Below are 22,506 nucleotides of genomic sequence, written 5' to 3' on the forward strand. Positions count from 1 at the left end.
GCCTTCAGTTACCTCTCTCCTCATCTCCTACCATCCTTCCTGTCACTCACCCAGTCCCACCTCAGGGCCTTGGCAATGGCTGTTCCTTCTGTGCTGGGACATTTTTCCACAAGTGTACACATGGCTTGCTCCCCCATCTCTTCAGGTTTGTACTCATGTTACCTTCTCAGTATGGTCTTCCTTGAGCAGTCTCCTGAAAGTTACAGCCTCCCCCAGTACTCCCTACCCCTCCTTCTGGCTTGATTTTTCTCCATAGCCCTCGTTACCACTAATATAGGCCATATTTGACTTATTTGCTTATTAATGAGAGGCAGCAAGCGCAGGCTGCCAAGGTACCAATCCTGTCTCTGCCTCCTACTAGCTATGTGATCTTGGGTAAGTTCCTTAACTTCTCAATCTCAGCTTCCTCATCTGTAGAATGGGGAAAATTAGTGTCCCCATTGCGTGATATTGTTGTGAGGTAAAAAGAGGTTATATTAAAGCTCCCCTCTTTGATTGTGTCTATAAGACCTCCCCGGTTTGGAAACCCTACACCCTTACGTTGCTGGGGCCTGATTCGTAGGGGTTCCTGCCCCACTGTGGAGGACAAAACCTCGGCAATTTCTTGTTGGAACAAAACAGAACACTTAGTACCGCCTATTCCGGTTCAGAAACCCAAAGAATGTGGTGATGTCTCTAACTGTGTAAAGTTTGACACTGTTTGCTCTTGGAGACTCGGTCATGGCCTGATACTGGAGAAGGTCAGAGGAGGGAAGGGAGCTAGGGTAGCCCCAGCAAGGGAGAGAACTGGGGTTCCTGGGCTGCGTTCCTGCCCTCACGGAGGACCACAGAGCTCGCTCTTAACTCCGGTTCTCCCTTCCAGCCTATGGGCTGCTCTGCACAGAGGATGCAGAATATGATCCTGTGAGGAAACACCTCTGCTCCAGGGCTCACTCTCCATAGGCCCAAAGTAGCACTGTCCTGTTCCCCCAGGGAGACCACGTGTCAAGGGCAAGCTTGTGGCTTAGGGTATGTGAGCCCAACGCTCAGATTTGGTGGCAACCTTGGTCTAACCCGAGGATATGTTTGCCACGTTAGTTCTGTCTTTGGCTCTCCAGGCCTAAGTACCTCCGCTTTGGTGAGGATGAGGCCAGAGAGTACAGGAGACCTGGCTCCCAGCTAGGGCACAACCACAGCCCTGAAAAACGCCCCCTTTTCCTCCCTCTTCTCCCCCATCCAGCTCCTCTGCCCATCCCTCCACTCACCATTGGAGGCCGTGAAATCGATGGCCACTGTGAAGTTGATCTGAGTCCTAGAAGAGGGAGAACAGCAGGGGAGTTACGTGGACACAGGCAGGGCTGTGGGGAGGGTGAGCGGTGCTGGACAGGGAGAGAGAAACCTGGCTTCCCCTCCAGCCCTGCTGCTTGCCGGGTACGTGGCCTTGGTGAAGCCACATATCTCCTTTCCATCTGGAAAACTGGGACAGTAACGCCAGCCACGCCCTCCCCCACAGGACTGCTGTGAGCACCCCGAGTTAAGTGGTGTGAAAGCTCTTTGAAGATGGTTATGTTCTGTGTGGGCAAGTGGCTATGATTACTTAATTCCTCCCCAAACCTTGCCCCTGGGCCCACTTGAGGGCAGTGAAGTAGGGTTTCGCTGTATTTCTGACTCAAATATGGAGTCAGATTCAGGGTTAAAATCTATTTGACAAAAAAGAGGGACAAATAGACATTTGTGCATCTCCTGAGAGAAGAACAAAACCCCACCCATGAAGCTGTCTTTGCCAAAAAATTGAACCTGAATCTGATGGAGGTCCCAGAGCCATCTACCAGTTGTTTATAGGAAATACAGGGGTCAGAGGGACATGTTAAGTGACACCTCAGGTGTCACTTTTGGGGGCAAAGCCAGTAAAAGCCAGTCTACGGAGAAGTTCCAGAGGAGCTCTACTGGAAGGGTGGCCCATGGACCAGCAGTGTGGAGATCACCTGAGAATTGGTGAGGAGTCCCAGGCCCCTGTAGACCCACTGAATCAGAAGCCCTTGATGGGGGCAGGAAGATGTTGTTAGAAAACCTTTAGGTGTGGGTGGAGTGAGGGGAACCAGTAGGTGAAAAAGAATTAAGAGACAAATCAACCAACCACAATATATGGATCTTGCTTGGATTTCTGCTTCAAATAAGCCAATTAAAAAACTTTATAAGACAATGAGGGAAGTCTGAACACTGAGTAGATATTTGGTATTAAGGAACTTTCAGTTTTTAGGTGTGATTATGGTATTGTGGTTATATTTGACCAAGAGAGTCTTTATATTTTAGAGACACATCCTGAAGTATTTGGGGGATAAAATATGATGTCTAGGATTTGCTTCATAATAACTGCATGGGAGAGTGCATGGAACAAGACTGGCCATGAGCTGGTCATTGCCGAACCTGGGTACAGGTACTTGGTGGTTCATTACACCTTCTCTGCACCCTTGCCTATGTTCAGAATTTTTCCATAATAAAATATCAGGTTTTGAGGATTCTGATTCATGGTTGAAACTTGCTGAGTGTTTGGCTGTTCCAGCTTCTGCACTAGACGCTGACAGAACAAAGCTGACAAGACATGAGCCCCCGAGGAAGTCTAGTCTTATGGATCTCACACTGAGTGAGGGTAGTCACCAGGGGAGCTTGTTTAAAAAAGGAGATCCCAGGGCCAGCCGAGTAGCGCGATGGTTAAGAACTGGCTTGGGACGCCAGAGGGCCCCGGTTCGGATCCCACATTTGAGGGCCAGTGACACTGCCCTCTGCAGCTAAGATGGTAAGCAGCTGCTCGATCTGGAGCTGGGCTGCCGTGAGTCGCCGGCGACAGCATAGGCTGCAGCCCCTGTGGCAGTGGGTTGCCATGGGCTACCGTGTGTAGCCAGCAGCCAGCGTGAGCGGCCAGCAGCCGCAGTGAGCAGCCGTCCAGAAGCCAGCGACTGATGTGCCTCGCCCAGGAAGAGCACAATGATGGTGCCAACTTGGGCCAGTGAAGCAACGTCCTCCACAACTAGACTGAAGAACAAAACGACAGCAACTTGTCTGTTTCCCTTCCCCCAATTCCCCAGCACTGTTCCCATCTCCCCAATTCCCCAATAAAAAACAAAAAATCTTTAAAAAAAAAAAACAAGGAGATCCCAGGGCCCCACTCCTAGGAATGCTAATTCAGTCGGTCTGAGATGGGATCCAGAATCTGCTTCTTTAAGAAACATCCGGGATTCTGAGGGGGTTCTGGGATCACACTTGGGGAAACTCTGTTCAGGTGGTTCCAAGTTGGGGCCAGGGATGATGTAAGATGAGGCAGGGCTCGCCTCACCTGCACTTAGCAGATGGTCCCTATCGGAAACCATAGTCCTCTCTCCACCCGATCGCAGCTGAGCTGCTTACTGCTCATGGTCCCTTCACCCCCCCAGGAAGGGCGAAGGACAATGGTAGCAGGAGACCCAAGCCAGGGTCTGCTGGCCAGGTACAGTTCTTTCCACTCTTTCCCCCTCATCTGCTGCCTGGGGGCAGAGCATCCAGTGGACTCCAAGCTGAGGAAGGAGGAGCCACAAGATGGCAAGAGCCTGGGCCCCTGAATGACTGTGCGGAGCGTCTCCACACCCATCCCTTCCATCCTGTGAATGAAAAATAACCCTTATCTGTACTAAGCCTTGAGTTTGGGGGATCATTTGTCACAGCAGTTGACCTACGCTATTCATCTGCTATTCCTTGTCTTCTCTTTGTGTGAAATATGGAGATGGTGTCTTCGTTAGAGGAAGGGAGGCATTTGGAGGGTAAGAGCCTGCTCCCGGGGCCACCCTTCAGAGGTGGTTCTGGTCTGCAGGACTACAGCTGAGGGGAGAGGCAGGCCTTCCTCCATAAGTAGTCTTCCCCTGCTCTGGGCTCTGAAATGACGCAGGGAAGGAAAGACTGGAAAGCAGTACTTCTGTGGGAAAGTTACTCCTTGCAGACTCGCCTCTCCTGCTTAAGGGCACAGCTGGGTAGCATGCAGGCCGCTGAGCAACCAGCTGTATCTCTGATGTGGGGGCAGAGGTGCCCATACCCTGCCTCCCAGTCCAGGTGGGTGGAGGAGGAAGGCCAGGGAGAATTGGATCCCTAGACAAATGTCTCCACCAGCTACCTGCCTGAACACGCAGGCTGGGCTCTCGCCCCCTGGAGCCAGCTCTCACTCAGGTTCTCCAGAGAGTGTGAAGAGAGGCGTGGGGGGAGGGCTAGGGCAGCTCCAATGTTCTAACTTGCCCAGTGCTTGTGGTGCCAGCTTTGCACAGCAGCCAGCCTCTGAGGCTCCTTCTTGAGGAGACAAGGAGACGTCACAGCACCCAGCCCTTTAACTCAGTAGTCTCCATCTGCATTCCACCCCACCTGGTAGCTGCAAAGTAGGCAGGGCCAGAAATACTCATTACTATGGAAGAAATGCAGCATGTGGTGACAGAAGGTGCCTTGCGTGACCTTGAAAACTGGCAAGGCATGTTGCCTCGGGAAAGTTATGCAAAATGAAGATCATCTTTGCCCCGCCCACACAGTTCTGTAAATTGGAGACACTATGCAAATGAGAAGGATAAATAGGATGAGGACTGATTGAAAATTACCAGGTAGTATGGAAGGAGTGGTTGCTTAATGGGATGGAAAACAGAGCAGTTTTGATGGGGGAAGGGAGAAAGGGCAGGGTAGGGGGTAGGCTCAGAGGAAAGGCAGGGAGGCCTCTGGGTGACTGCAGGGAGGAGGGGTGCTTAGTGGGTAGAAGGAGAGCTTGCCACCTTGACACTGCAGGTTCAAGGCAGCAGGGAGTGGTGTCATGGGAGGCTGCGTGCAGCTTCCCAGGGCCTGACTTTTCCCTCTGCCCTGGAGAGCCAGGCCGCCAAGAGCCTGCTTGGCTGGGATGAGACTTTGGCAGCTGCCCTGTCTGTCTCCTTTCCAGACAGGTGTAGTCACTCACCTGCCTGCACCTGTGGGCCGTTGGCTACCCACACCCTGACCTGGCACCTGTCCTTGGCAGAGTTAGGCTATGTTTCCATGAGATGTTGGCTGGAGCCTCTAGGCTTCTCTGCCTGTCATGGCCTGGACGCTGACCACTCTGGCTCCTTAAACTCATGTTTGACCACCTGCTGGCCCTGGGACCACCCCCAGCTCATCCCCCAATCCCTCCTGCCCCTTATCGGTCCCTGATGACACCAGTAGGTTCATCACAGTCCCCCCGCCCCCACCCACAGACAGACCAGAGGTTATCAGAAGCTCAGAGCAGGAAGGAATCTTAGAAGTCACCAGACTCCAACCTGTTGTGTATGGAGGAGGAAATTGGTGCTCTGGAAGGGAAAGTGACCTGCTCAGAGTAATCCAGCAAATTCAGGGCAAAGAGTGGTGTGTGGCCGGGGCCTCCTGACTCCTAGTCCAGGGCTCCTCCCGCCTCCCTAAGCCCTTGGTTCTCTGTCATGGAGTCCCTACCACCTCCAGGTCTCATCTCTGCACAGGAACCTGACGTGACCCACTGGCCTCCATGGCCCAGGAATACCCTCTGCAGCTACTCAGGATACAGGGCCATGCAGGGCTCTGGGAGGGTTGTCTGAGCCCAGATACTGAGGTGGGGGTGGGGGTGCTGCTCAGAGGCCAGGATCACAGACTTCAGCCAGGGCCTCAAAGAGGCCAGGGTGGGGCCAGAGCTGCTCAAGCCGAGATGTGAGGCCCCTTCCCTCTCCCTGAAGCCAAACAAATGGGGCTGCATCTCTTCTCACCCTCCTTTGATGTAGTCAAGAAATGTGCACTCTGACTCCACAGCAAAGGAAAGCAGCGTGACCTTGAAAACAAAAGGGAGCTTAGTCAGTGGGGAGCCCGGGGTGGAGGACACGGTTTGCTGACAGTTATGGAGCACTCAGCACGTGCCAGCTTGCATATATCATTGTATACAGTGCCCACAACAACCCCGTGAGGTACTGCTATTATCCCCATTTTATAGCCAAGGAAACTGAGGCTCAAAGAGCCGATGCAATGTGCCCACTGTCAGGGCATGGTCAAGTGATATGGGAACCCAGGTCTGTCTGACTCCAGAGCCTGCACTTGACCTCCACGCCAAACTGCATCCCTGATGGGCCCTGTTTCTGTCACTGGAGCACAGGGGCTCAAGTCGAGGGCACAAGTGTCTCCTGAGTAGACACTGGTGTGGAGGGTGGAGGGCAAGGGGGTCTTCCTGACACAGTCCTGACAACCTGCCATGCTGACAAGCTTCACGCTTCCACGTCTCATTAACTATTAATCCTGACATGTGCCTCTCTGGTCTGCACTTATCTTAAACCTTACTTGTCCCCCTCATCCCTCTGGCATCTCTCAATCTCTACCCTCTCAGGCTCAAGGCCCCCATCAGCAGCACGTCCTTTCCCCAGAGGTAACTGACCACCCAGGGCCCACTCTCCCAAGCAGAGGACTCCTGATCTATGCCTGCTGGCAAACTTGGCATCAGCTTCACCAAGACAGGCAGCTACCTGAAAGCTCATTATAATGATAATTTAAGATGGTGGAGACAAATGAAAGCCTGGCAGCCGAAACCAATTAAATCAGGCAAGATTGGGGCAGGGGACTTTTTACCTGTGTCACAGACTCCAGTAGGATTTGGGGAGCTCCCTACTGGTGTACATTCGGCCATCTTTATCAACTCACTTGGCGGGCCAGCGCCAGCTTTTGCTTGACAAAGCTGATGAGCCACTAGCCCCCAAAATGGGAGGGTCTGTGAGTGCTGAGCCTGGGCTTCAGAGACTCCTATGCACTGGTTATGGCGTTAGGCACCCGGATGGACTAGTCTCCTTTTGCTAGGAATGGACTATGGCAGTGGCTTCTACCCTGATGATCATTAAACTCCCCGAGAAGCTTTTAAAACATCTTGCAGCCCAGGTGAGACCCTCAAACCCATTATAATACATCAGAGTTTCTGGGGTAGGGCTCTGGCCCTAGACCTTTTTTTAGCTCCTCATGTGAGTCTAACCTGCAGCCAGAGTTGATTCCCCATCCAGGGCCTGGGTTGCCTAACCATATGCATTCCCCAGGGACTTGCTACTCAAAGTATGGTCCCCGGACCAGCAGGGTCAGAATCACCTTGATGCTGGTTAGAAATTCAGAGATGCAGATGCTTGGCATGTTAACAAGAACTCCAGGAGACTCTGCACATAGTAAGGCATGAGAAACACTAAATACAGATGTCTAAACCCCAGCCTGGAACCCTGGAACTGGCCTGGGCATCTGTATTTTAATAAGCGTCCTGGATGCTGAGTGATTTTTTTAATGGTGAAGATTGGGAAATGCTGGAGCAAAGGAAAGTTAGGAGGCCTGGGCCCAGTCCTGCTCTGTCCCTAACTCACTGTGTGACCTGAAACAAATCTGGTCCCCTCTCTGGACCTCAGTTTATTTATCACTAAAATAAGAAAATTGGATGAGATCAGTGGTTTTCAAACTCTTTTTTTTCATCTGTACATCCAATATTTTCTCAGCTGGAGAAAGTGCTGCCTTCCCTAAGGGCATTTGGAAAAGTGTGGGAGAATTTGGGATCTCACAATGACTGTGAATCTACTGGTCGCTATGGGTTGAGACCAGGGGTGCGAAGCACCCTACAATGTAAGGGGAAGTCCTGTGGAACAAAGAATGATTCCTGCCCAAAATGCCAATAGCATCCCCACTGCAGCTTTGGACAGAGGAAATATTACTCCAAAGCGCGTCTGTGAAACAATTAGAATCAGAGAAACAGGGAGGGTGAGGGAAACCCTCTTTGAATAAGCAGAGTGCTTTGCAGTTTATAGGCCTGCGTCTTCCTGCATCTCCCATGTGTCTGCTATAGCCACCCCGGACAGTAAGCAGGGTAGGGGTGACTTATTAGTCCCATTTTACAGATGGAGATACTGAGTTTCCTCAGAGAAACCCCAGAGCCCCTGACTATAACCTCTTCTGGGTCTGGAGTTGCAGCCTGCCTGACGCAAATGACTAAGTGTGGCCTCATTAGTTGCTGATGTTATGGACCTCTGGATGGGGAGAGACATGAAGGACATGACCGTGAGCATGTCTGCCCTGCAAAGACGTTGGCTTGTCCTATAAATGCACTGTGGGCTCTGCCTCAGGACTTTGGCACATGCTGATCCCTACTAGAATTCTCTTTCCCCAATATCTTCAATAACTGCCCCCTCACCTTCTCTGAATCTCTACTCAAATGTCACCTTCTCAGAGAAGCTTTCCTTGACTACTTTATGTAAAATAACAGTTTTGTCCCTGGCATTCCCTATCCCGTTACCATATTGTACTTTTTTTCCCACAGCACACGTAACCACCTGACACTCTCAGGAATATGTGTGTATACATACTTGTTTCCTGTTCCTCCCACTGGAATATAAGTACCAGGAGGGCAGGGATTCCTGTTTGTTGCAAAAATGCACGAGTGTCCTGAACAACAGCCCGCAGAAACCACTGGGCCAGTGTGATCTCAGGATGACTGCATTGCTCACAGGGGCAGCGCCTGCAGCCGCTGCCAGCTCTGAATTTAACTGTAGTGCTGACTGCCACCTCTGTCACGTTCTAGCTCTGTGACCTTGGTTGAGTCACTTCCCTGCTTGCAACGTTGGTTTCCTCTTCATGACAAGGGGATGATGATAGCTGTGTCTCAAGGAAACAACCTATGAAAAGCACCTAAACGGGGACTTTCCCTGAGTAAGGGCCCAATAATTGCGACTCCTTTTCCTCTTCCTTCCTGCAGGAAGTCCCTGGGAGTTTCTCTCCGGGATTTTTCATTCTGTGTCACAGAGCCCGCTGTATCATCTACCCCTGGGCTGTGGCTCCCTGGGCCCCACCCCTCCCTACTCCCACCCCTCCAGGTCAGGTTCCCACGCTGCAGGAACACACACAGATACACAGACTCACAGACACACGTGACTCCTGAACCCAGACCGAGCTCGGAGCTCAGAATGTTTACCCCCAACTGCAGAGAGGGGGTGGCTACTCACTGTGCCAGAATTCACGTATTTCTTTTTCTTCATTTTCTTTTTCGGGTTTATCACCTGCAGGAAAAACCAGTTACCAGGTAAGAAAGAGGTTTCCAAACAGGCAGGGCTGGGCCCCGGGCGTAGACTGTGGGCTGAGAAAACGGGGGTCTTGCGGGGGGGGGGCGGTTCAGGAGGTCTTGTGAGAGATTGGCATTTAGATTTACGCAACTGAATTCCCCGATTGGACCTAGTGTCCCATGAGCAAACTAAGAATAATATTTATTTAACCTTATTTCTCACTGCTCCTCAAATATACCCTCCACCCTATTCTGCCAGAGGAACCTCCATGTTGCAAAGGGGCCCTGTCCATGCCTGTCCTATGTGTCGGCTCAGGCTGTTCCCCCTCCCTTCACCCTGAAACATGCCCTCTCCTCCCTGCACCATTCCCCATCCTTCCTGCTCCTCCTTCAAGCCCAAGCGTTGCCCCAGGGGCCTGTGAGGCTGCCCCCGCCACTACAGCCCTTACACTGCAGTTAGAACCTCTTTAACTGTTCATCATGTGAAAGCTTTCATTTCAAACTAGACCTGTCATCAGAGAATATATCACAGCGCTGGGCATATAGTAAGTGCTAAAAAGACACTTGTTAGTGGACTAACGCAATGGTCTCAACTGGGGTGGTTTTTGTCCCCCAGGAGACATTTGACAATGTCTGGAAATATTTTCGGTTGTCACCACTAGGGGAGGAGGGAGAGGTAAGGGATGCTGCTAAACATCCAACAATGCACAGGGCAGCCCCTCACGACAAAGAACCATCTAGTCCAAGATGTCAGCAGTGCCAAGGCTGAGAACCTCTGGGCTGAGTGAGAGGGGCCACCTGGCCTGGCGGCCATCCTCGGCTCTCTCTCGCACACATCTGAGCCTTGCAGGCTCTTTTTTTTTTTTTTTCCACAGAAGTCTAGGCCCCACCTTTCCCTAATCTCCCAGCACAAAGCAAGGGGATTTTCACACCAGCTGGAGGGGGGCAGGGGGGCGGGGTCTGTCCCTCTGTCCTCTGTAGGTTTCTGGTGAGCTCATTCACCTTGCCCTCATCTCCTGTTCCTCCTGCAGGGGCAGCCAGCAGGTCTTTAGCAGAGGTCTCCTCTGTTTGAATGACTATTGATATCCACCTCTGCAGATAAGGACTAAGGCACAGACACCAAGTGATTTGCCTAAGGTCACACAGCTGGTCTGGGTGGTGACAGAATTAGAAACCAGGTTCCTGCCCTCAGGGCAGTGCTACATATGTGGGTGCCACCTTGATGACAAATACAAACACATTCCTTCACAGATATTTATGGGGTAACAGTTCTCTAGAATCTTCACTTCAGTTGGAAAAAGAAGCTATGTCCTCGGGAGAGGTGACAAGGACAACCAAGCAAGGGGAGTCGGAAATGTGAAGGGAGTTGGAGTAAGGACCACTCCAGGCGGGAGCATCAAGGAAGGCTGCCCGAAGCAGGTGGGATTGAAGGCAGACGTTGAGTGGCAGGAAAGAGTTGGGCATGGAGAGATGGGGGAAGGCATTCCAGTCAGGGGAGATATTGGGGGAGCACAGAACTGGGGTCCGGTTTAACTGTGGAACCACTGGATGGAAGAGAGTATATTAGGCTGGCTGGAAGAGAGCCTAGAATACCAACTTAAATGTCTGAAATCACCCAGCAGCCAGCAGGGAACTCTGATGACCTCTAAGCTGGTAGGGAACAAGGTCACAGCAGGCTCTAGGATGCTGGGATCTGGTGGAAATGAGTACAAGGAGAGAAGGAGGGATATCCAGGGGCATGTTTGCCTGCTTCTGCCACCTCATAGCTGTGTGATCTTAGGCACGTTACTTAACCTCCCGGTGCCTCAGTTTCCTCACCTGTAAAATGAGAATAAAAAGTACCTTCCTCATAGAAAAGTATGCGGATTAAATGGGTCAATACAAGTCAAGTGCTTCGGACAGCATCTGGAATGTAGTAAGTACTATGTAAGGGTCAGCTGCTATGATTTTTTATTACTACGACCACCACTACCACCAGTCCAAGTGAGAGGTAATGAGGACTTGGGGGTGTTGGAACAGGTACTGAGCTATGACAAAATAGCGCTGTCAAGAAGTGGCCACAGATCTTGGGCCGCAGGCACGGCGGTGGGGGCAGGAGAGAGGGAGGTGTCAGGGGCAACCAGGTAGACACAGAAGGAAGGAAGAGCTGGATTTGGGGTGCAGGTGGGAGGGCTAGCAAGGTAGGAAGTGAGAGTCTAGGAAGAGAAGCCCAGAACAACCTTGAATCCTCCACAGGCATGAAGACCACGCAGATGACATGGTGCTCACAGACACATTCACCGGAAAACAGCCTACTAGGCAAGCTGCTAAGACGAGGGCGCAGTCTCAGCTCCGATGCTGCACTGTGCCTCAGTTTCCCAATCTGTCCCGGGGGGTGTGGAAATTTTAAAATTGAGTGCTTCTCAAGGTTTTACTCCAAAGTACGCCTCCCAGCTGAGGAGAATAAACAGGGACTCCTGGGGGTCTGGGCGTTGCCCAAAGACCTGGCCACAAGCACATCTCTTTGAAGTCTTCTGTGTTGTCTTTAAATTAGCCTGTATTCCACATTTCCACTCTCTAATTATAACCGTTTTAATATTAAAGCAATGTTTTGTTCTCAGATCTTCATGTGAAGTGGCACTGAAGAGACGCCCTGTTTATCCTGAGGTTTCATGCACTCCCCAGGACACACCCCCACCCCCACGTACCAGCCTCTCTGGCCCTAAAGGGCTGTGTACCCTGAAGTTCCATGTGTGGGACTAGCGCCCCCTAGGGGTCAGGCCAGGAATTCCCCAGGAAACTCCCTGGGCTGGAGTTCTAAGCCTATACTCCTCTCCCTCTCCTCACACCCTCAGGGTCCCCAGGGCCCCCAGAGCAGGTCTGGTGTCTGCTCTCCCGCGCAAAGGGGCAATGAGTGGCTCTCAGGGGCCAGAAGCTGCTCTGGTGTTGAGGATACAACAGTTAGGGCGACACAGTCCCGACCTAGTGGCGGCACCACCATGAATGAAGCCATGGGGGCTGAGCCAGCATGCAGGGTCAGAGAGCCTCAGAAGGCGTGACTGGGCTGAAAGTGGGGTGGGACATGTGCGTCTACTTATACATGCCCAACGACCGCACACAGATTGCAGGTAGCGGGGGCAGGGCACCCATGTGAAGGAGCTCAGACTTTACCCCCTAGGTAAAGGGGCCTGTAGGATCTCCACTGGGGCGGGGGTGTCTTTCTGAATCTCCTCCCCACTCCTCTGTGTGACCCAGGCTGAGGCAGTGCGTGGGATGCACAACGAGGTTTCAAGCTGGGCAGCGATATGATTGGGTGACCACTTTGAAGGAACACTCAGGTTACTGAGTGGCGGATGGAAGGAGGTAGGAGGCCCTTCAGGGGGCAGTTGCAAAGCCCCACACAGGGCAGAGGACAGTGAGGGTAGATGGGAGTGAAGGGGACAAGTCAGAATATGTAGTAGTAGGGGTAGGGTGCAGTCGTGGACGGCAAGGGGCCCCACGATGACAGCACAGGCTGCCCACGGGGAGGAGAGGGCTCCCAGGAGACTTCAGTCAGTGCATTCAGTTTTGGAGGGCGGAATCTGAGGAGTGGCCAGCAGACAGCTGGACACACAAGTCGGACACCCAGGGTGATGCCAGGCCTAAGATGAGGGTCTTCCCTAGCAGAAGCCTGTTCTGACTTCAGATGGTTCTGACTCTAGAAAGCCCTTCCAGCGCCTACACAGGCCTCCCAGTGACACTCCGCTGCCCCGCCCCATCCCACAGTGCAAGGCCTGCTCCAGGGCTACCAGAGTAATGCCTTCTCTACCTGGTAGCATTTCCATGTGTGGAGACAGCACTTCTGCCTGCTTTCCAGCTCTGCAGTTTCTCATCGATTGCAAAGGAGCAGGTATCCACAGCCAAGAAAACAAGTCAATCCAACCTTTTCTGCTTTTAGCCGGAGAGATCAGGGCCTCTTCTGAGTTTGTCAAGCACCCTTAGAAGCCAAACTCAGAGATCTGACCCCTTCCCTTCCCTAAAAATCTTAAAGGAGGCCAAAGAAAGACTAAGCCTGAGGCCAAAGAAAGACAGAGCCTGCTTCTCTCTGCCTGGGGATGTGGGGGGTGGGGGTGGGGGTGGGGACAATGACAGCCCTTCCCTTTGCAGATGCAGAACACAAAGTCAATTAACTGAGGATCAGAGCCCTTTCAAAGAAATTCACCCATGCTCCATCTTCACAATAGCCTTGTTCCCCTGAATTCAGTGTGTGGATGTCTCTCATAAGCACCTACTGTGTGCCCAGCAGTGCCCAGACCAACACGAAGGGAAGCTACCGAGAGCTGTCACCTGCTCTTGGGGCGCTTCAGTCCAGTTGGAACACAAGACCAGTCCAGTTGGAACACAAGACCTGCCCACTCGGGACAGAGACCCAGGGTGAGGGAGTGGAAGTACGGAGGGGGCTGGGATTCAGTGATAGGAGTCAAAGCCAGCTCTTCAGCTTTACCAGCTGAGTGGCTGCTAATGTGAGGAGAGAGCCAGTTTGAGGACGGTTGTAAAATGTAAATCCCCTGGCACACAGGAGCTCAACAGATGATACTAAAAGACAGCTGACATCATGCTCCCTGGGGGCCAGGCATTGTTTTAGTTCTTGTGTGCATGGCAGAGTGGTTTGGGAGCTTAGCCAAGGTCACATGGCTAGTATGCGGCAGAGTCAGACCTTGAACATGAGCAGTTATTAGTGTCTTGAGTATCTGCAGTTCGGTGGGCCTGGCATGAAAGGAGCAGTCCATGAAGTTCAGAAGAGGGCAAGAACACAGGAGGCTCCGTGGCAGGGCAGGCCGGCCCAGGAGTGGGAGCTGAGCTAGATCTGGAAGGCGGGAGGGTACCCCGGAGAGAGAGGGCACACATGAGCAAGGGCTCAGCGGCAGAAACCGTCCTTTGAGGGCAAATGCTATCATCTCCAGAGAGACTGAGTGCCTTGTCCAAGGTTCTCCAGGTCTAGACAGCGGTATCCTGACTCCTGTTCTTCTGAGCCTCTCCTTCCAGAAAAGGCAGATATTCAGCAGGCCCTGAAACTATTCTAACTGCAGGCAGAGGGCCACCTTGAACTCCGGACTTTGGGTCTCACGCGCAGAACCTTCTGATACTGTCTTCTACCTTCTACCCCGCCCCCACTCCTATCTCCTCACCTTGTTGGAAGTGCTCTTTTGGGGCGGGNTTTTTTTTAGCTGAGCCATCCCGCCACCTGTTGGCAGCTCACGGCTGCTCAGCTCGGGCTGACTCGAACCACTGTTGCTCAGAGCTCAAACTCTTTGAGCGAGCTCTTAACCAACTGAGCCATTCAGCCGGCCCGGGTCCTGAAACTATTCTAATTGCAGGCAGAGGGCCACCTTGAACTCCGGACTCGGTCTCACGCGCAGAACCTTCTGATACTGTCCTCTACCTTCTGCCCTGCCCCCACTCCTATCTCCTCACCTTGTTGGAAGTGCTCTTTTGGTGGGGGAGGGGACACTATAACTCAGTGATTGGCGTCAGATCAGCCTAGGTTGTCTGCCTCTTGATTCTGCCACTTACTGCACCATGCAAGTCCCCTATCTCCTAACTTCTCTGAGACTCAATCTCCTTAACTGCAGAGTGAGACAATAACACCCACCTCACAGGAGAACCTACAGGAACACCCTAGCCTTGCACACGCCTCACTGTAGTCCTTAGTGAGTGGGAGCTATGTACCATCAGAGCAAACCCCAGACTTCGAGCGTCCTCCTCACCTCATAGATGTTGAATTGGCTCTGCCCGCGGGCCAGCTCCCGGTAGCTGGTGGTGAACTCCCCAATGAAGTCATGGCTGCAAGAGAAGGCTGCTGCTGAGACCACGAGGCCCAGGCTACGCTCTGCCTATGCCCATCTCCCCAAATCTCACATCCCTCTCCGTGGCTTCCAGTTCTACCCAGGGCTCTGCTCCAGGGACACACGCCAGCAGGGAGGCTGGGTCCCAGGGAAGAGTCCAGTGTCACCCATGGAGCAAGAAACCCAACACCGGTCACGTAGAGTGGCACCCTGGAGAATGGGACCCACTTCTACTTGGATTCTTATTTGAACCAACCAGCAATAAAAGATATTTGGGGGGACAACTGAGGGAAATTTGAATATGAAATGAATATTAGATGGCATTTAAGAATTATTAGTCAATGTGTCAGGTGTGATAATGGCATTCATAGTTATGCAGAAAATGCCCTTATTTTTCTTAGACATTTCCAATGAAGTATTTAGTGAAAAAAAAATACCATGGTGTCTATAATTCAAATTACATCAATAAAACATAGATAAAGCAAATATGGCTGCATGTAACACAGTTAGACTCAGGTGATAGGCTTTAAAGTGTTCATTGAGCTCTTCTCTCTACTTTTCTGTGTATTTTGACATTTTTCCAATAACGCTTTTTAAAAGACAATTAGCACTATGTCCATCCAGGCAGCTGGGGTGTTTTGTTTTCTACAGTGTCTGTACCTTCTGGGGCTCTGCGTGTTTGTTTATTTGTTTGTTTGTTTTCGGGGAGGGGGGGATGGTTAACAGTGTGTTTTTCCAGGGCCCATCAGGTCCAAGTCGTTGTCTTCAATCTAGTTGTGGAGAGCATAGCTCACTGACCCATGTGGGGATTGGACCCACAACCTTGGTGTTACGAGCACTGCGCTCTAACCACCTGAGCTAGCCCCGCCCCTGCTTGTGTTTGTTAAGTGCAGCAAAACCCTGTACAAAGCAGAACTCCCATCTCCCCAGTGGTTGGCTGCCTTTGACCTTCCTGTGCTGGCCTGGAATACCTGTTGGAGAGTGAGACCCAGGAGGTGTCCACGGGGTCGGGCCGTGCCCTGCCTTGAGCCTGCACTGTATTTTGACTACATATTTACAGCTCTCAGAGTGCGACTATGAGCTCCTTGGTGGCAGGAACCAATGGCATTTGATGGCTGTCCCCAGCTCTCCCCGCTAAAAGAGAAGTACGGGGAGCTGCAGGGTAAGATGAAGCAAATCACGGGTGGAAACATGAAGCTGACTTGCATATGATGTGGTTAGAGAGGAGAGAAGAGAGGGACAGAGTGAGTTAAGGGAGGCAGTGTGGGCGCTGGCGGTTCCCTATAGGAAGGTCTCAGGGGAAGGCAAGCTCCGTGGAAGGGGCCTGGGTCTAGCTTAGAGCCGTGTTTGCACGGCCCTTTACAATATCCCCTGTCCACTGAGGTACCAATGGAAATTATGGCGTGTGAAGCCCCTCTATGACACCCCCTGGTAGTGTCACAGAATGGAGGGGTCGCAAAAGTCAGGATGACATTATTTGGATTTGGTTCAACAGACAAGTAGGAGCCAGTGAGAGTTTTGGACCAAAGCTGTGAGAGGCCTGTTCTTGTCCTCATCTATGAATTCCTAGGGACACTGGCTCGTTGGGGGCACTTAGATCCACAGAAGAGGAAGGCACTGGCCTTCCATAGTCCCTGAGTGGGAACCGCCCTCCCACCGGCCAGGCTCCGCCCCCCTCAGGCACTGCCTCGTGGCTCCTGAGTCCACTCATGTACGTCAAAGCGATCCCTTCCCATTGCTCACCCCCTCAGGCCCTGGCCCCAGCAAACAGCTCCTCTGATGGACCGAGGGCCTCCCCACTAGATTGTGGGGAGTCTGAGCTCATCTGCAGCTCAGTCACTCCCCCAAGACTTAGCGTCACACAGAGAATGTGTCAATGAATGCTCGGGGCATCACTACTATCTATACTTCAGAACATGCACATCTCAGAAAATCCTAATTCTCCTCAAATGTGGAGAGATTTTAGGCATTAGCTGGCTGCTAGGCAGCCATCTGAGGAAAAGAGGCCTCTTATGCCCTTTGCACCATGTCCTGCAGGACACAGGACTGGTGCCTCAGTGGAACTGGGCAGGGACAAGTTACCTGGGCAGTGGCTGCCCCACAGGAAAACCCAGGCCCCCTCACCCCGGAGCTGCCATGAGCAGAGGCCCGCGCTCAGCTCTCCCTATGTGAGGGAAGGGCCCAACGCCCCCCCAGGGGCTGCCCCATCTCTGCTCACCTGCTTTCTGCCTACTTACCTGCCATCTCGATCCCAGTCGTACACCTCCACCTTGATGGTCCTGTAAAGCAAAGGGCCTGTGGTGGGATGGGCTTGACCCAGCACCCATACGGCCTGAGGACGGGGCCCTTCTCATGCTCCTGGGCCAAAAGGGGATGTGGGGATGCCCACCAGAAGGTTGGGGCCCTTCTCATGCTCCAAGGTCCTTGACGAGAGGCAGCAGCCCAAGAGACAAAGGAACCATCTTGAGGCCTTTTAGCAAAGGTCTTATGGACAGAGGCGGCCCGAGAGCTGTGTAGGGACTTCCCCTACTTTAAGGGAGGATGTGGAACAACAGCCTCAGTTTACCCCTTTTCCTTGGCCACCCCAGATAGGGCACTGGTCCCAGCATGAAGCCATTCTGTGAATTTATCAGGGGTGGGGCCATCAGAGTGGGAATGTACTGCTCCCTGGATCTCAGGCCTAAGCAGGGGGGTCTCCTAAGGAGAGGTAACAAGACAGTGTGGGGGACTCTGAGGTCCAAGGAGTCTGAGGGGTGGGGAGCCAGCCCTGCATGTCAGGGATGGGCCCGGGGGCCCTGACTCAGGCATAGCCTGCTGAGCCGTTCCATGCCATGACTGGCTCCTGAGTGAGGGTGTAATTATCTTCACATTTTAGCCTGGCTGCTTTAATTAGTTTGTTTTGACTCCTGTGCATGGGGCTGGGCTCTGGGAGCCCATTTTATTTTTAGCCTGTTTCCATGGCAACAGGCTAGGACCAGAGGCTGGAGGAGGGAGGTGGAAGGCTGCAGGTTAACCCTTGGTGCCAGGGGTCCTCCAGGGATGCCCAGGGATGGGGGCGCTGCCAGGGTCCCACTGCAGTGTCAGGCTCTGGGGCGGTGGAAGTGGCGTGGGGAGCTCGGGTCTCCAGCCTTCAGCTCTAAATGGGGCACGCGGAGGCGGCTGCCTGGGCCTGTTTGCCATTAACATATCGTCTTGCCCAAGGCTGCAGCCCATCTTGGATCTCCAAGGAGTTGGCCTTGGGGTTTCGGAGCCCCCAGAAGGAGGCGCTGTCTCCCTTCACATGAGCCTCCGTGGGGCAGGGGTGGGGCTGGGATGTGGATTCGCCTGCATCAGGGCAGAAACTGTTCTGGAATGAAAGAATGCCCTGTAGGTTGTGCACCAGCTGGATTTTTGTCACTAAAATGTAAAATGGGCCAGGCATAGATGCCCGCCATACAAAGGAATTCTTTAAATTCTTGTGGAAAGCAAAAAACAAATGTTTCTCTGACATGAATTCTCGTGGCAAGAAAAACAAAATCTAGGTCCCTGAAGGTGGACTGGTGAGCTGGAAAGGGGCTGGAGTGTGGACCTGGATGCCAGGCCCCTAGATGTGGGACCTGGAGATGTCACTTAGCCTCTGAGTCACAAGCCAGTGTTTTAAAATAGGGATAACATCGGTGTTCTTACAGAATGGCTGCAAAGGCAAGTCCGTAAAACCTGTGTGCCAGGCAGGTCTCTATAAAAGTGCCCTTTTCTCCTCACTTTAGCACTCAGCCACATTCAGATAGTTTTTCGTATGAAATTTACTTAGATCGGGGACATTCGAGCCTGAGTAGCTTCCTGGGATGACAGGGCCGGAAGTGATCTTAGTGGTATCCAAGCCTGGTTGCCTGACAGATCACCAGAGAGCTTTTCAGACACACAGATCCCAGGCCCAGTTCTCAGCGGCCCTGGGCAGGACCCAGGAATCTGATTTAAAGACATCCCAAGTGGCTCTGTTGCACATGTGCTGGAGTGATTACCTCCAGGCCCCTAGTTTTCAGATGGGGAAACTGAGCCCTAAGGGTACCCTGTGACTTGCCCAGAGTCACACAGCTGGCAAGGGTCCCCCCACAATGCTGAAGTCTCCCAGTCCTTCCTCAGAGCCCTCCAGCTCTGCAGAGGACCTTCATGGACCCCAGCAAGGAGTGCCTCTCCGCGGATCACCCACACCAGTCCCTCAGTGACTAGATCAATGACGGTCACATGCTCAGAAGCTGTAGGAGGACCCCAGTCACAGCCACAGCCTTGATACCCAAAAAATATCACTGGGGAGATTTTTAAATAATCCCACAGCAAGCTGGCACCAGAAGCTTGAAAAGTCCCCTGGCTGATTCTAATGTGCAGCCAGAGCCACTGAGCTCTCTGGACAAGAACACTGGTTTTCATTCTTGGTTGCATATTGGATCCCCTGGGGGAGCTTTAGCAAGCCTGATGCCAGTGCCTCACCCCGGAGGTTCAGAACCAATGGGTCTGGGGTGCACCTGAGCAGGGGAAATGTTAAAAATCCTCAGGGGATTTGAACTTGCAGCTAAGGAGGAGACCACTGAGTGTGAGGTTCTGTGCAATCGAGGCTACAGGATGGCTGCAGCCCGGGGGTCTGATTAGCTCAGAGTCTGCAAAACTCCACCAGCCTTAGGGGAGAAGGAGATGAAGGGAACGCTGCCCAGGGACAGGAGAAGGCAGTGGCAGAAGCTAGACGCAGCTGTGACTACTCTGTTGACAGTTTTATCACTATCCATCTCTGGCGGCTGCCCCAGGTCACCTCATGTGCCCCTTGTGGTCTGCAGACCTTGGCTCCCAACCCCTTAGCACAGGCCCAACAAAGGCTCGTGTCAGACCAACTGTGATTTCTGGGGACAGCACCCAAGAGAAGGGGTTCCTGGGTGTGGGACAATGAAATGGGCCTCTGTTGCCCACCAAATGAACATCAAATTGGCATAAAAAGGCTCAGGACACAGAGCCCTTAGTCTGGGACATAGTGAGGTGGGCAGGGAAGACTGCAGGCCATGAGACAGGCAGCCCTGAGTGGCATGCCGCCCTGGTTCTCCAGCTACCAGCTGGGTGACCCTGTGCAACCAGCTTAGCCCTCGGAGACTCTGTTTACGCCTCTGTAAAATGGTATCATTACACTCACTGGGGAGCTTCTGTGAGCAGTCAAGTACATCATCCACACAGTCAGCACTGGACACGTGTTGTTCTGTTCCATCTAAAACACTCAAGCCTTTTTCCCCCCAAGCTCCTGTCTCCCAAACAATTCCCATTCATCACAAAAAGGTCAGCTCCATGAGGCCAAGCATTTTTGTTTTGTTCACTGCTATATCTTCAGCAATGAGAACAGTGCCTAGCATATATTAGGTAATACCAAGAGTCTTATTAAGCATCTGCTGGCTGGCTAAGATCTCCTATCAACTTTGTGAAGTGGGCCACCCAGTAACAATACCCTCCTTTCCCAGAATCACAAAGGGAGGTCCAGAGCGTGTGTCCTTCCCCAAGCCACACAGCTGGTCAGTAGCAATGCCAAGCCTCGGTTTGGGAGCCAGTGTCCTGTAAGTCTGGAAGCCTGGGGCCGGAGTGACAGGGCTGAGTGTGTGTGAGCCTCGGCAGGCCAGCAGGGATGGGGGACGCTGGCAAAGACAGCAGGCTCCCCTGCTAGCACACCAGGCAGCTCTAGCTACAGTCTCCTCTGAGCCAAGCTGCAGGCATGCCTCCTAACGAGCCTATCCCCGGCAAGACAAGGAAGTACGTTTTGTGGCTGCTTACAAGTCCCAAGGGCTGACAGGCCCCGAGGGGGTTCACCCTACACTGACAGTCAGTCAGTCCAGCACTCCCAGAGGCTTCAGGGGGTAAGAGGAGCATGGGGCCTCGCTGGGACAGGCAGCGAGACTGGATGGTGGGCTCTGTGCACCCCCAGGCCACAATGCATGGCTCCACCTCCTCTGCCTGAGCTCAGCTTCTGCAGGTGTGAGCTGGGGATGATAAGACACTCCTGATGGAGGCCCCAGTACTGGCCTGGCCCCTCCTGGTGTTCAGCGGGTAGTGGGCTTCAAAGGAGAGGCAACTGGTTCTTCCAGTGGCAGACAGAAGTGTGATGTGTTAGAGATGTGAGAGCACCCTCTCCGGGGGAGGACCCAGCACCCTTAACACCTTCTTAAAATCTGTTCATTCAACATCAAGGTGTGAGTGAATGACAGCAGCCCAACCCAGGGGAATCTGGTTTAATGGGGACAAATCCTCAAGGGACAGAATGGTCAAGAAAAGTAGGGGGACTTCAGGGAAGGCAGGGGAAGTGCTTCTTATCATCGTCCCCCTTCACCCCACTGGAGGGCTGGACGGGCTCTGATCCTGATGTCGTTTCCTCTGACTCCAGCCCTGCTCAGCCGGATCGCTTGAGTTTGCACTTGTGTGGACTGAAGACATAGCAGATGCAGGGGGACCCGAAACCCGAGGGCCATTTCTCCTGGGAAAGGAGACATGTACCTTCTCCTTGCCTGGCAACTTACACCATCTCCGGTCCTCGGTTTCCCCATCTGTGAAATGGGTGTGTCACCGGTACCCACCTTTTAGGGTTACCATGAAATTTAAATTCACCAAATAAGATAATGTAGTCAAATCCATTAGGACACAATTTGGCCCATATCCTAAAGACTCAGTAACCTTAATAATATGAACTGGTTTCCCCCATCATTCCAAGAAAATTGCCCCTTCTCAGCAGATCCCTCCTTCTGACCCCCCGGCCCTCGTGTTCACACTAGGTGATGCTTCTGTTTGAATTCTCCTCTCTCAGCTCCCTGACCGCCTCCTCTTGGTCCCCTCCTATCTCTCTGACCGTCTCCTCTTCTTTCTCCTGCTCCTCACCTGTGGGGTTCCCCCAGGGCCTCGCTCACCTGACCTCTGCTAGCCCCCCATCCCACCCCCGCAGGGACTCCCAGACCTCTGTCCTGCTCTCTCCTTAGCAGAGCACCGCTGTGCCTGTCCCACAGCCACCTCCTCTGTCTCCCTGTCACACTTCTCATTTCTGTCAGTGTATCATCACCTCCTCTTGTCTCCCAAGCTCCAAACTCTAATGATCTCTCCGTGTCTTTCACTCCCATATCCAGCAGATGTCAAGGCCTTTGTTCCTTCCATCTCCGAGCAGACCTGCCCAGATCCCCTCAGCGAGGCTCTCACAGAGCCCCCCTCCAAACACACTCTGCTCACAACCTGTCTCGGTCATTTGGCAACAGAGCATTGAGGTTAAAACACAGATTCTAGAGCCAGCCGCGTGGGTCCAAACCCTGGTTCTAGCAGAGGCCGGCAATAAACACTGGGTGAGCTCCTTCACCTCTCTGGGCCTCAGTTTCCTTACCTGTACAGAGTGGATAGCGTTAGTACCTTTTTCAGAGGTGATACTAATTGTGAAGAGGGTTAAATTTGTTCATATACATGAATTACCACAGACGTGCTACAGGAGGCTTTGCTATTATTATCTGTCTCCCACCCTGGCCTGGGAGCAACAGAAGAGGGAGGCTTGGATCTGACAGCTCAGTATGCCCACAACACCCAACATGGTGCTGGGAGCCTGGCTGGCATGGAAGACAGGGCTGCTGGATTCAAACAAATGTGTTCTGTGAGGCTTTAAGAGGCGCCTTCCTCCTTTTCCTGCACAAGCCGCCCCCC

General features: G+C 52.7%; 1 protein-coding gene across 5 annotated transcripts in view; it reads right to left on the bottom strand.

Moving 5' to 3' along the window:
• The window catches only part of CPNE5 (copine 5), a 103,484-nt gene that overhangs the window by 6,911 nt on the left and 74,067 nt on the right, over window positions 1-22,506 (bottom strand). For 4 of the 5 annotated variants that reach the window (XM_019667431.1, XM_019667432.1, XM_019667430.1 and 1 more), the window contains 5 exons: window positions 17,067-17,108; window positions 14,752-14,827; window positions 8,970-9,023; window positions 5,730-5,791; window positions 1,245-1,291 (listed from right to left, as the gene is read on the bottom strand). In XM_019667431.1, coding sequence (XP_019522976.1) covers window positions 1,245-1,291; window positions 5,730-5,791; window positions 8,970-9,023; window positions 14,752-14,827; window positions 17,067-17,108 — 281 coding nt within the window. Of the gene's footprint in view, window positions 1-1,244; window positions 1,292-5,729; window positions 5,792-8,969; window positions 9,024-14,751; window positions 14,828-17,066; window positions 17,109-17,395; window positions 17,517-22,506 lie in introns of those variants that run through there. The other variant, XM_019667434.1, reaches the window with a different exon arrangement.

Source organism: Hipposideros armiger, unplaced genomic scaffold (assembly GCF_001890085.2).
Source record: "Hipposideros armiger isolate ML-2016 unplaced genomic scaffold, ASM189008v1 scaffold_497, whole genome shotgun sequence".
Lineage (NCBI taxonomy): Eukaryota > Metazoa > Chordata > Mammalia > Chiroptera > Hipposideridae > Hipposideros > Hipposideros armiger.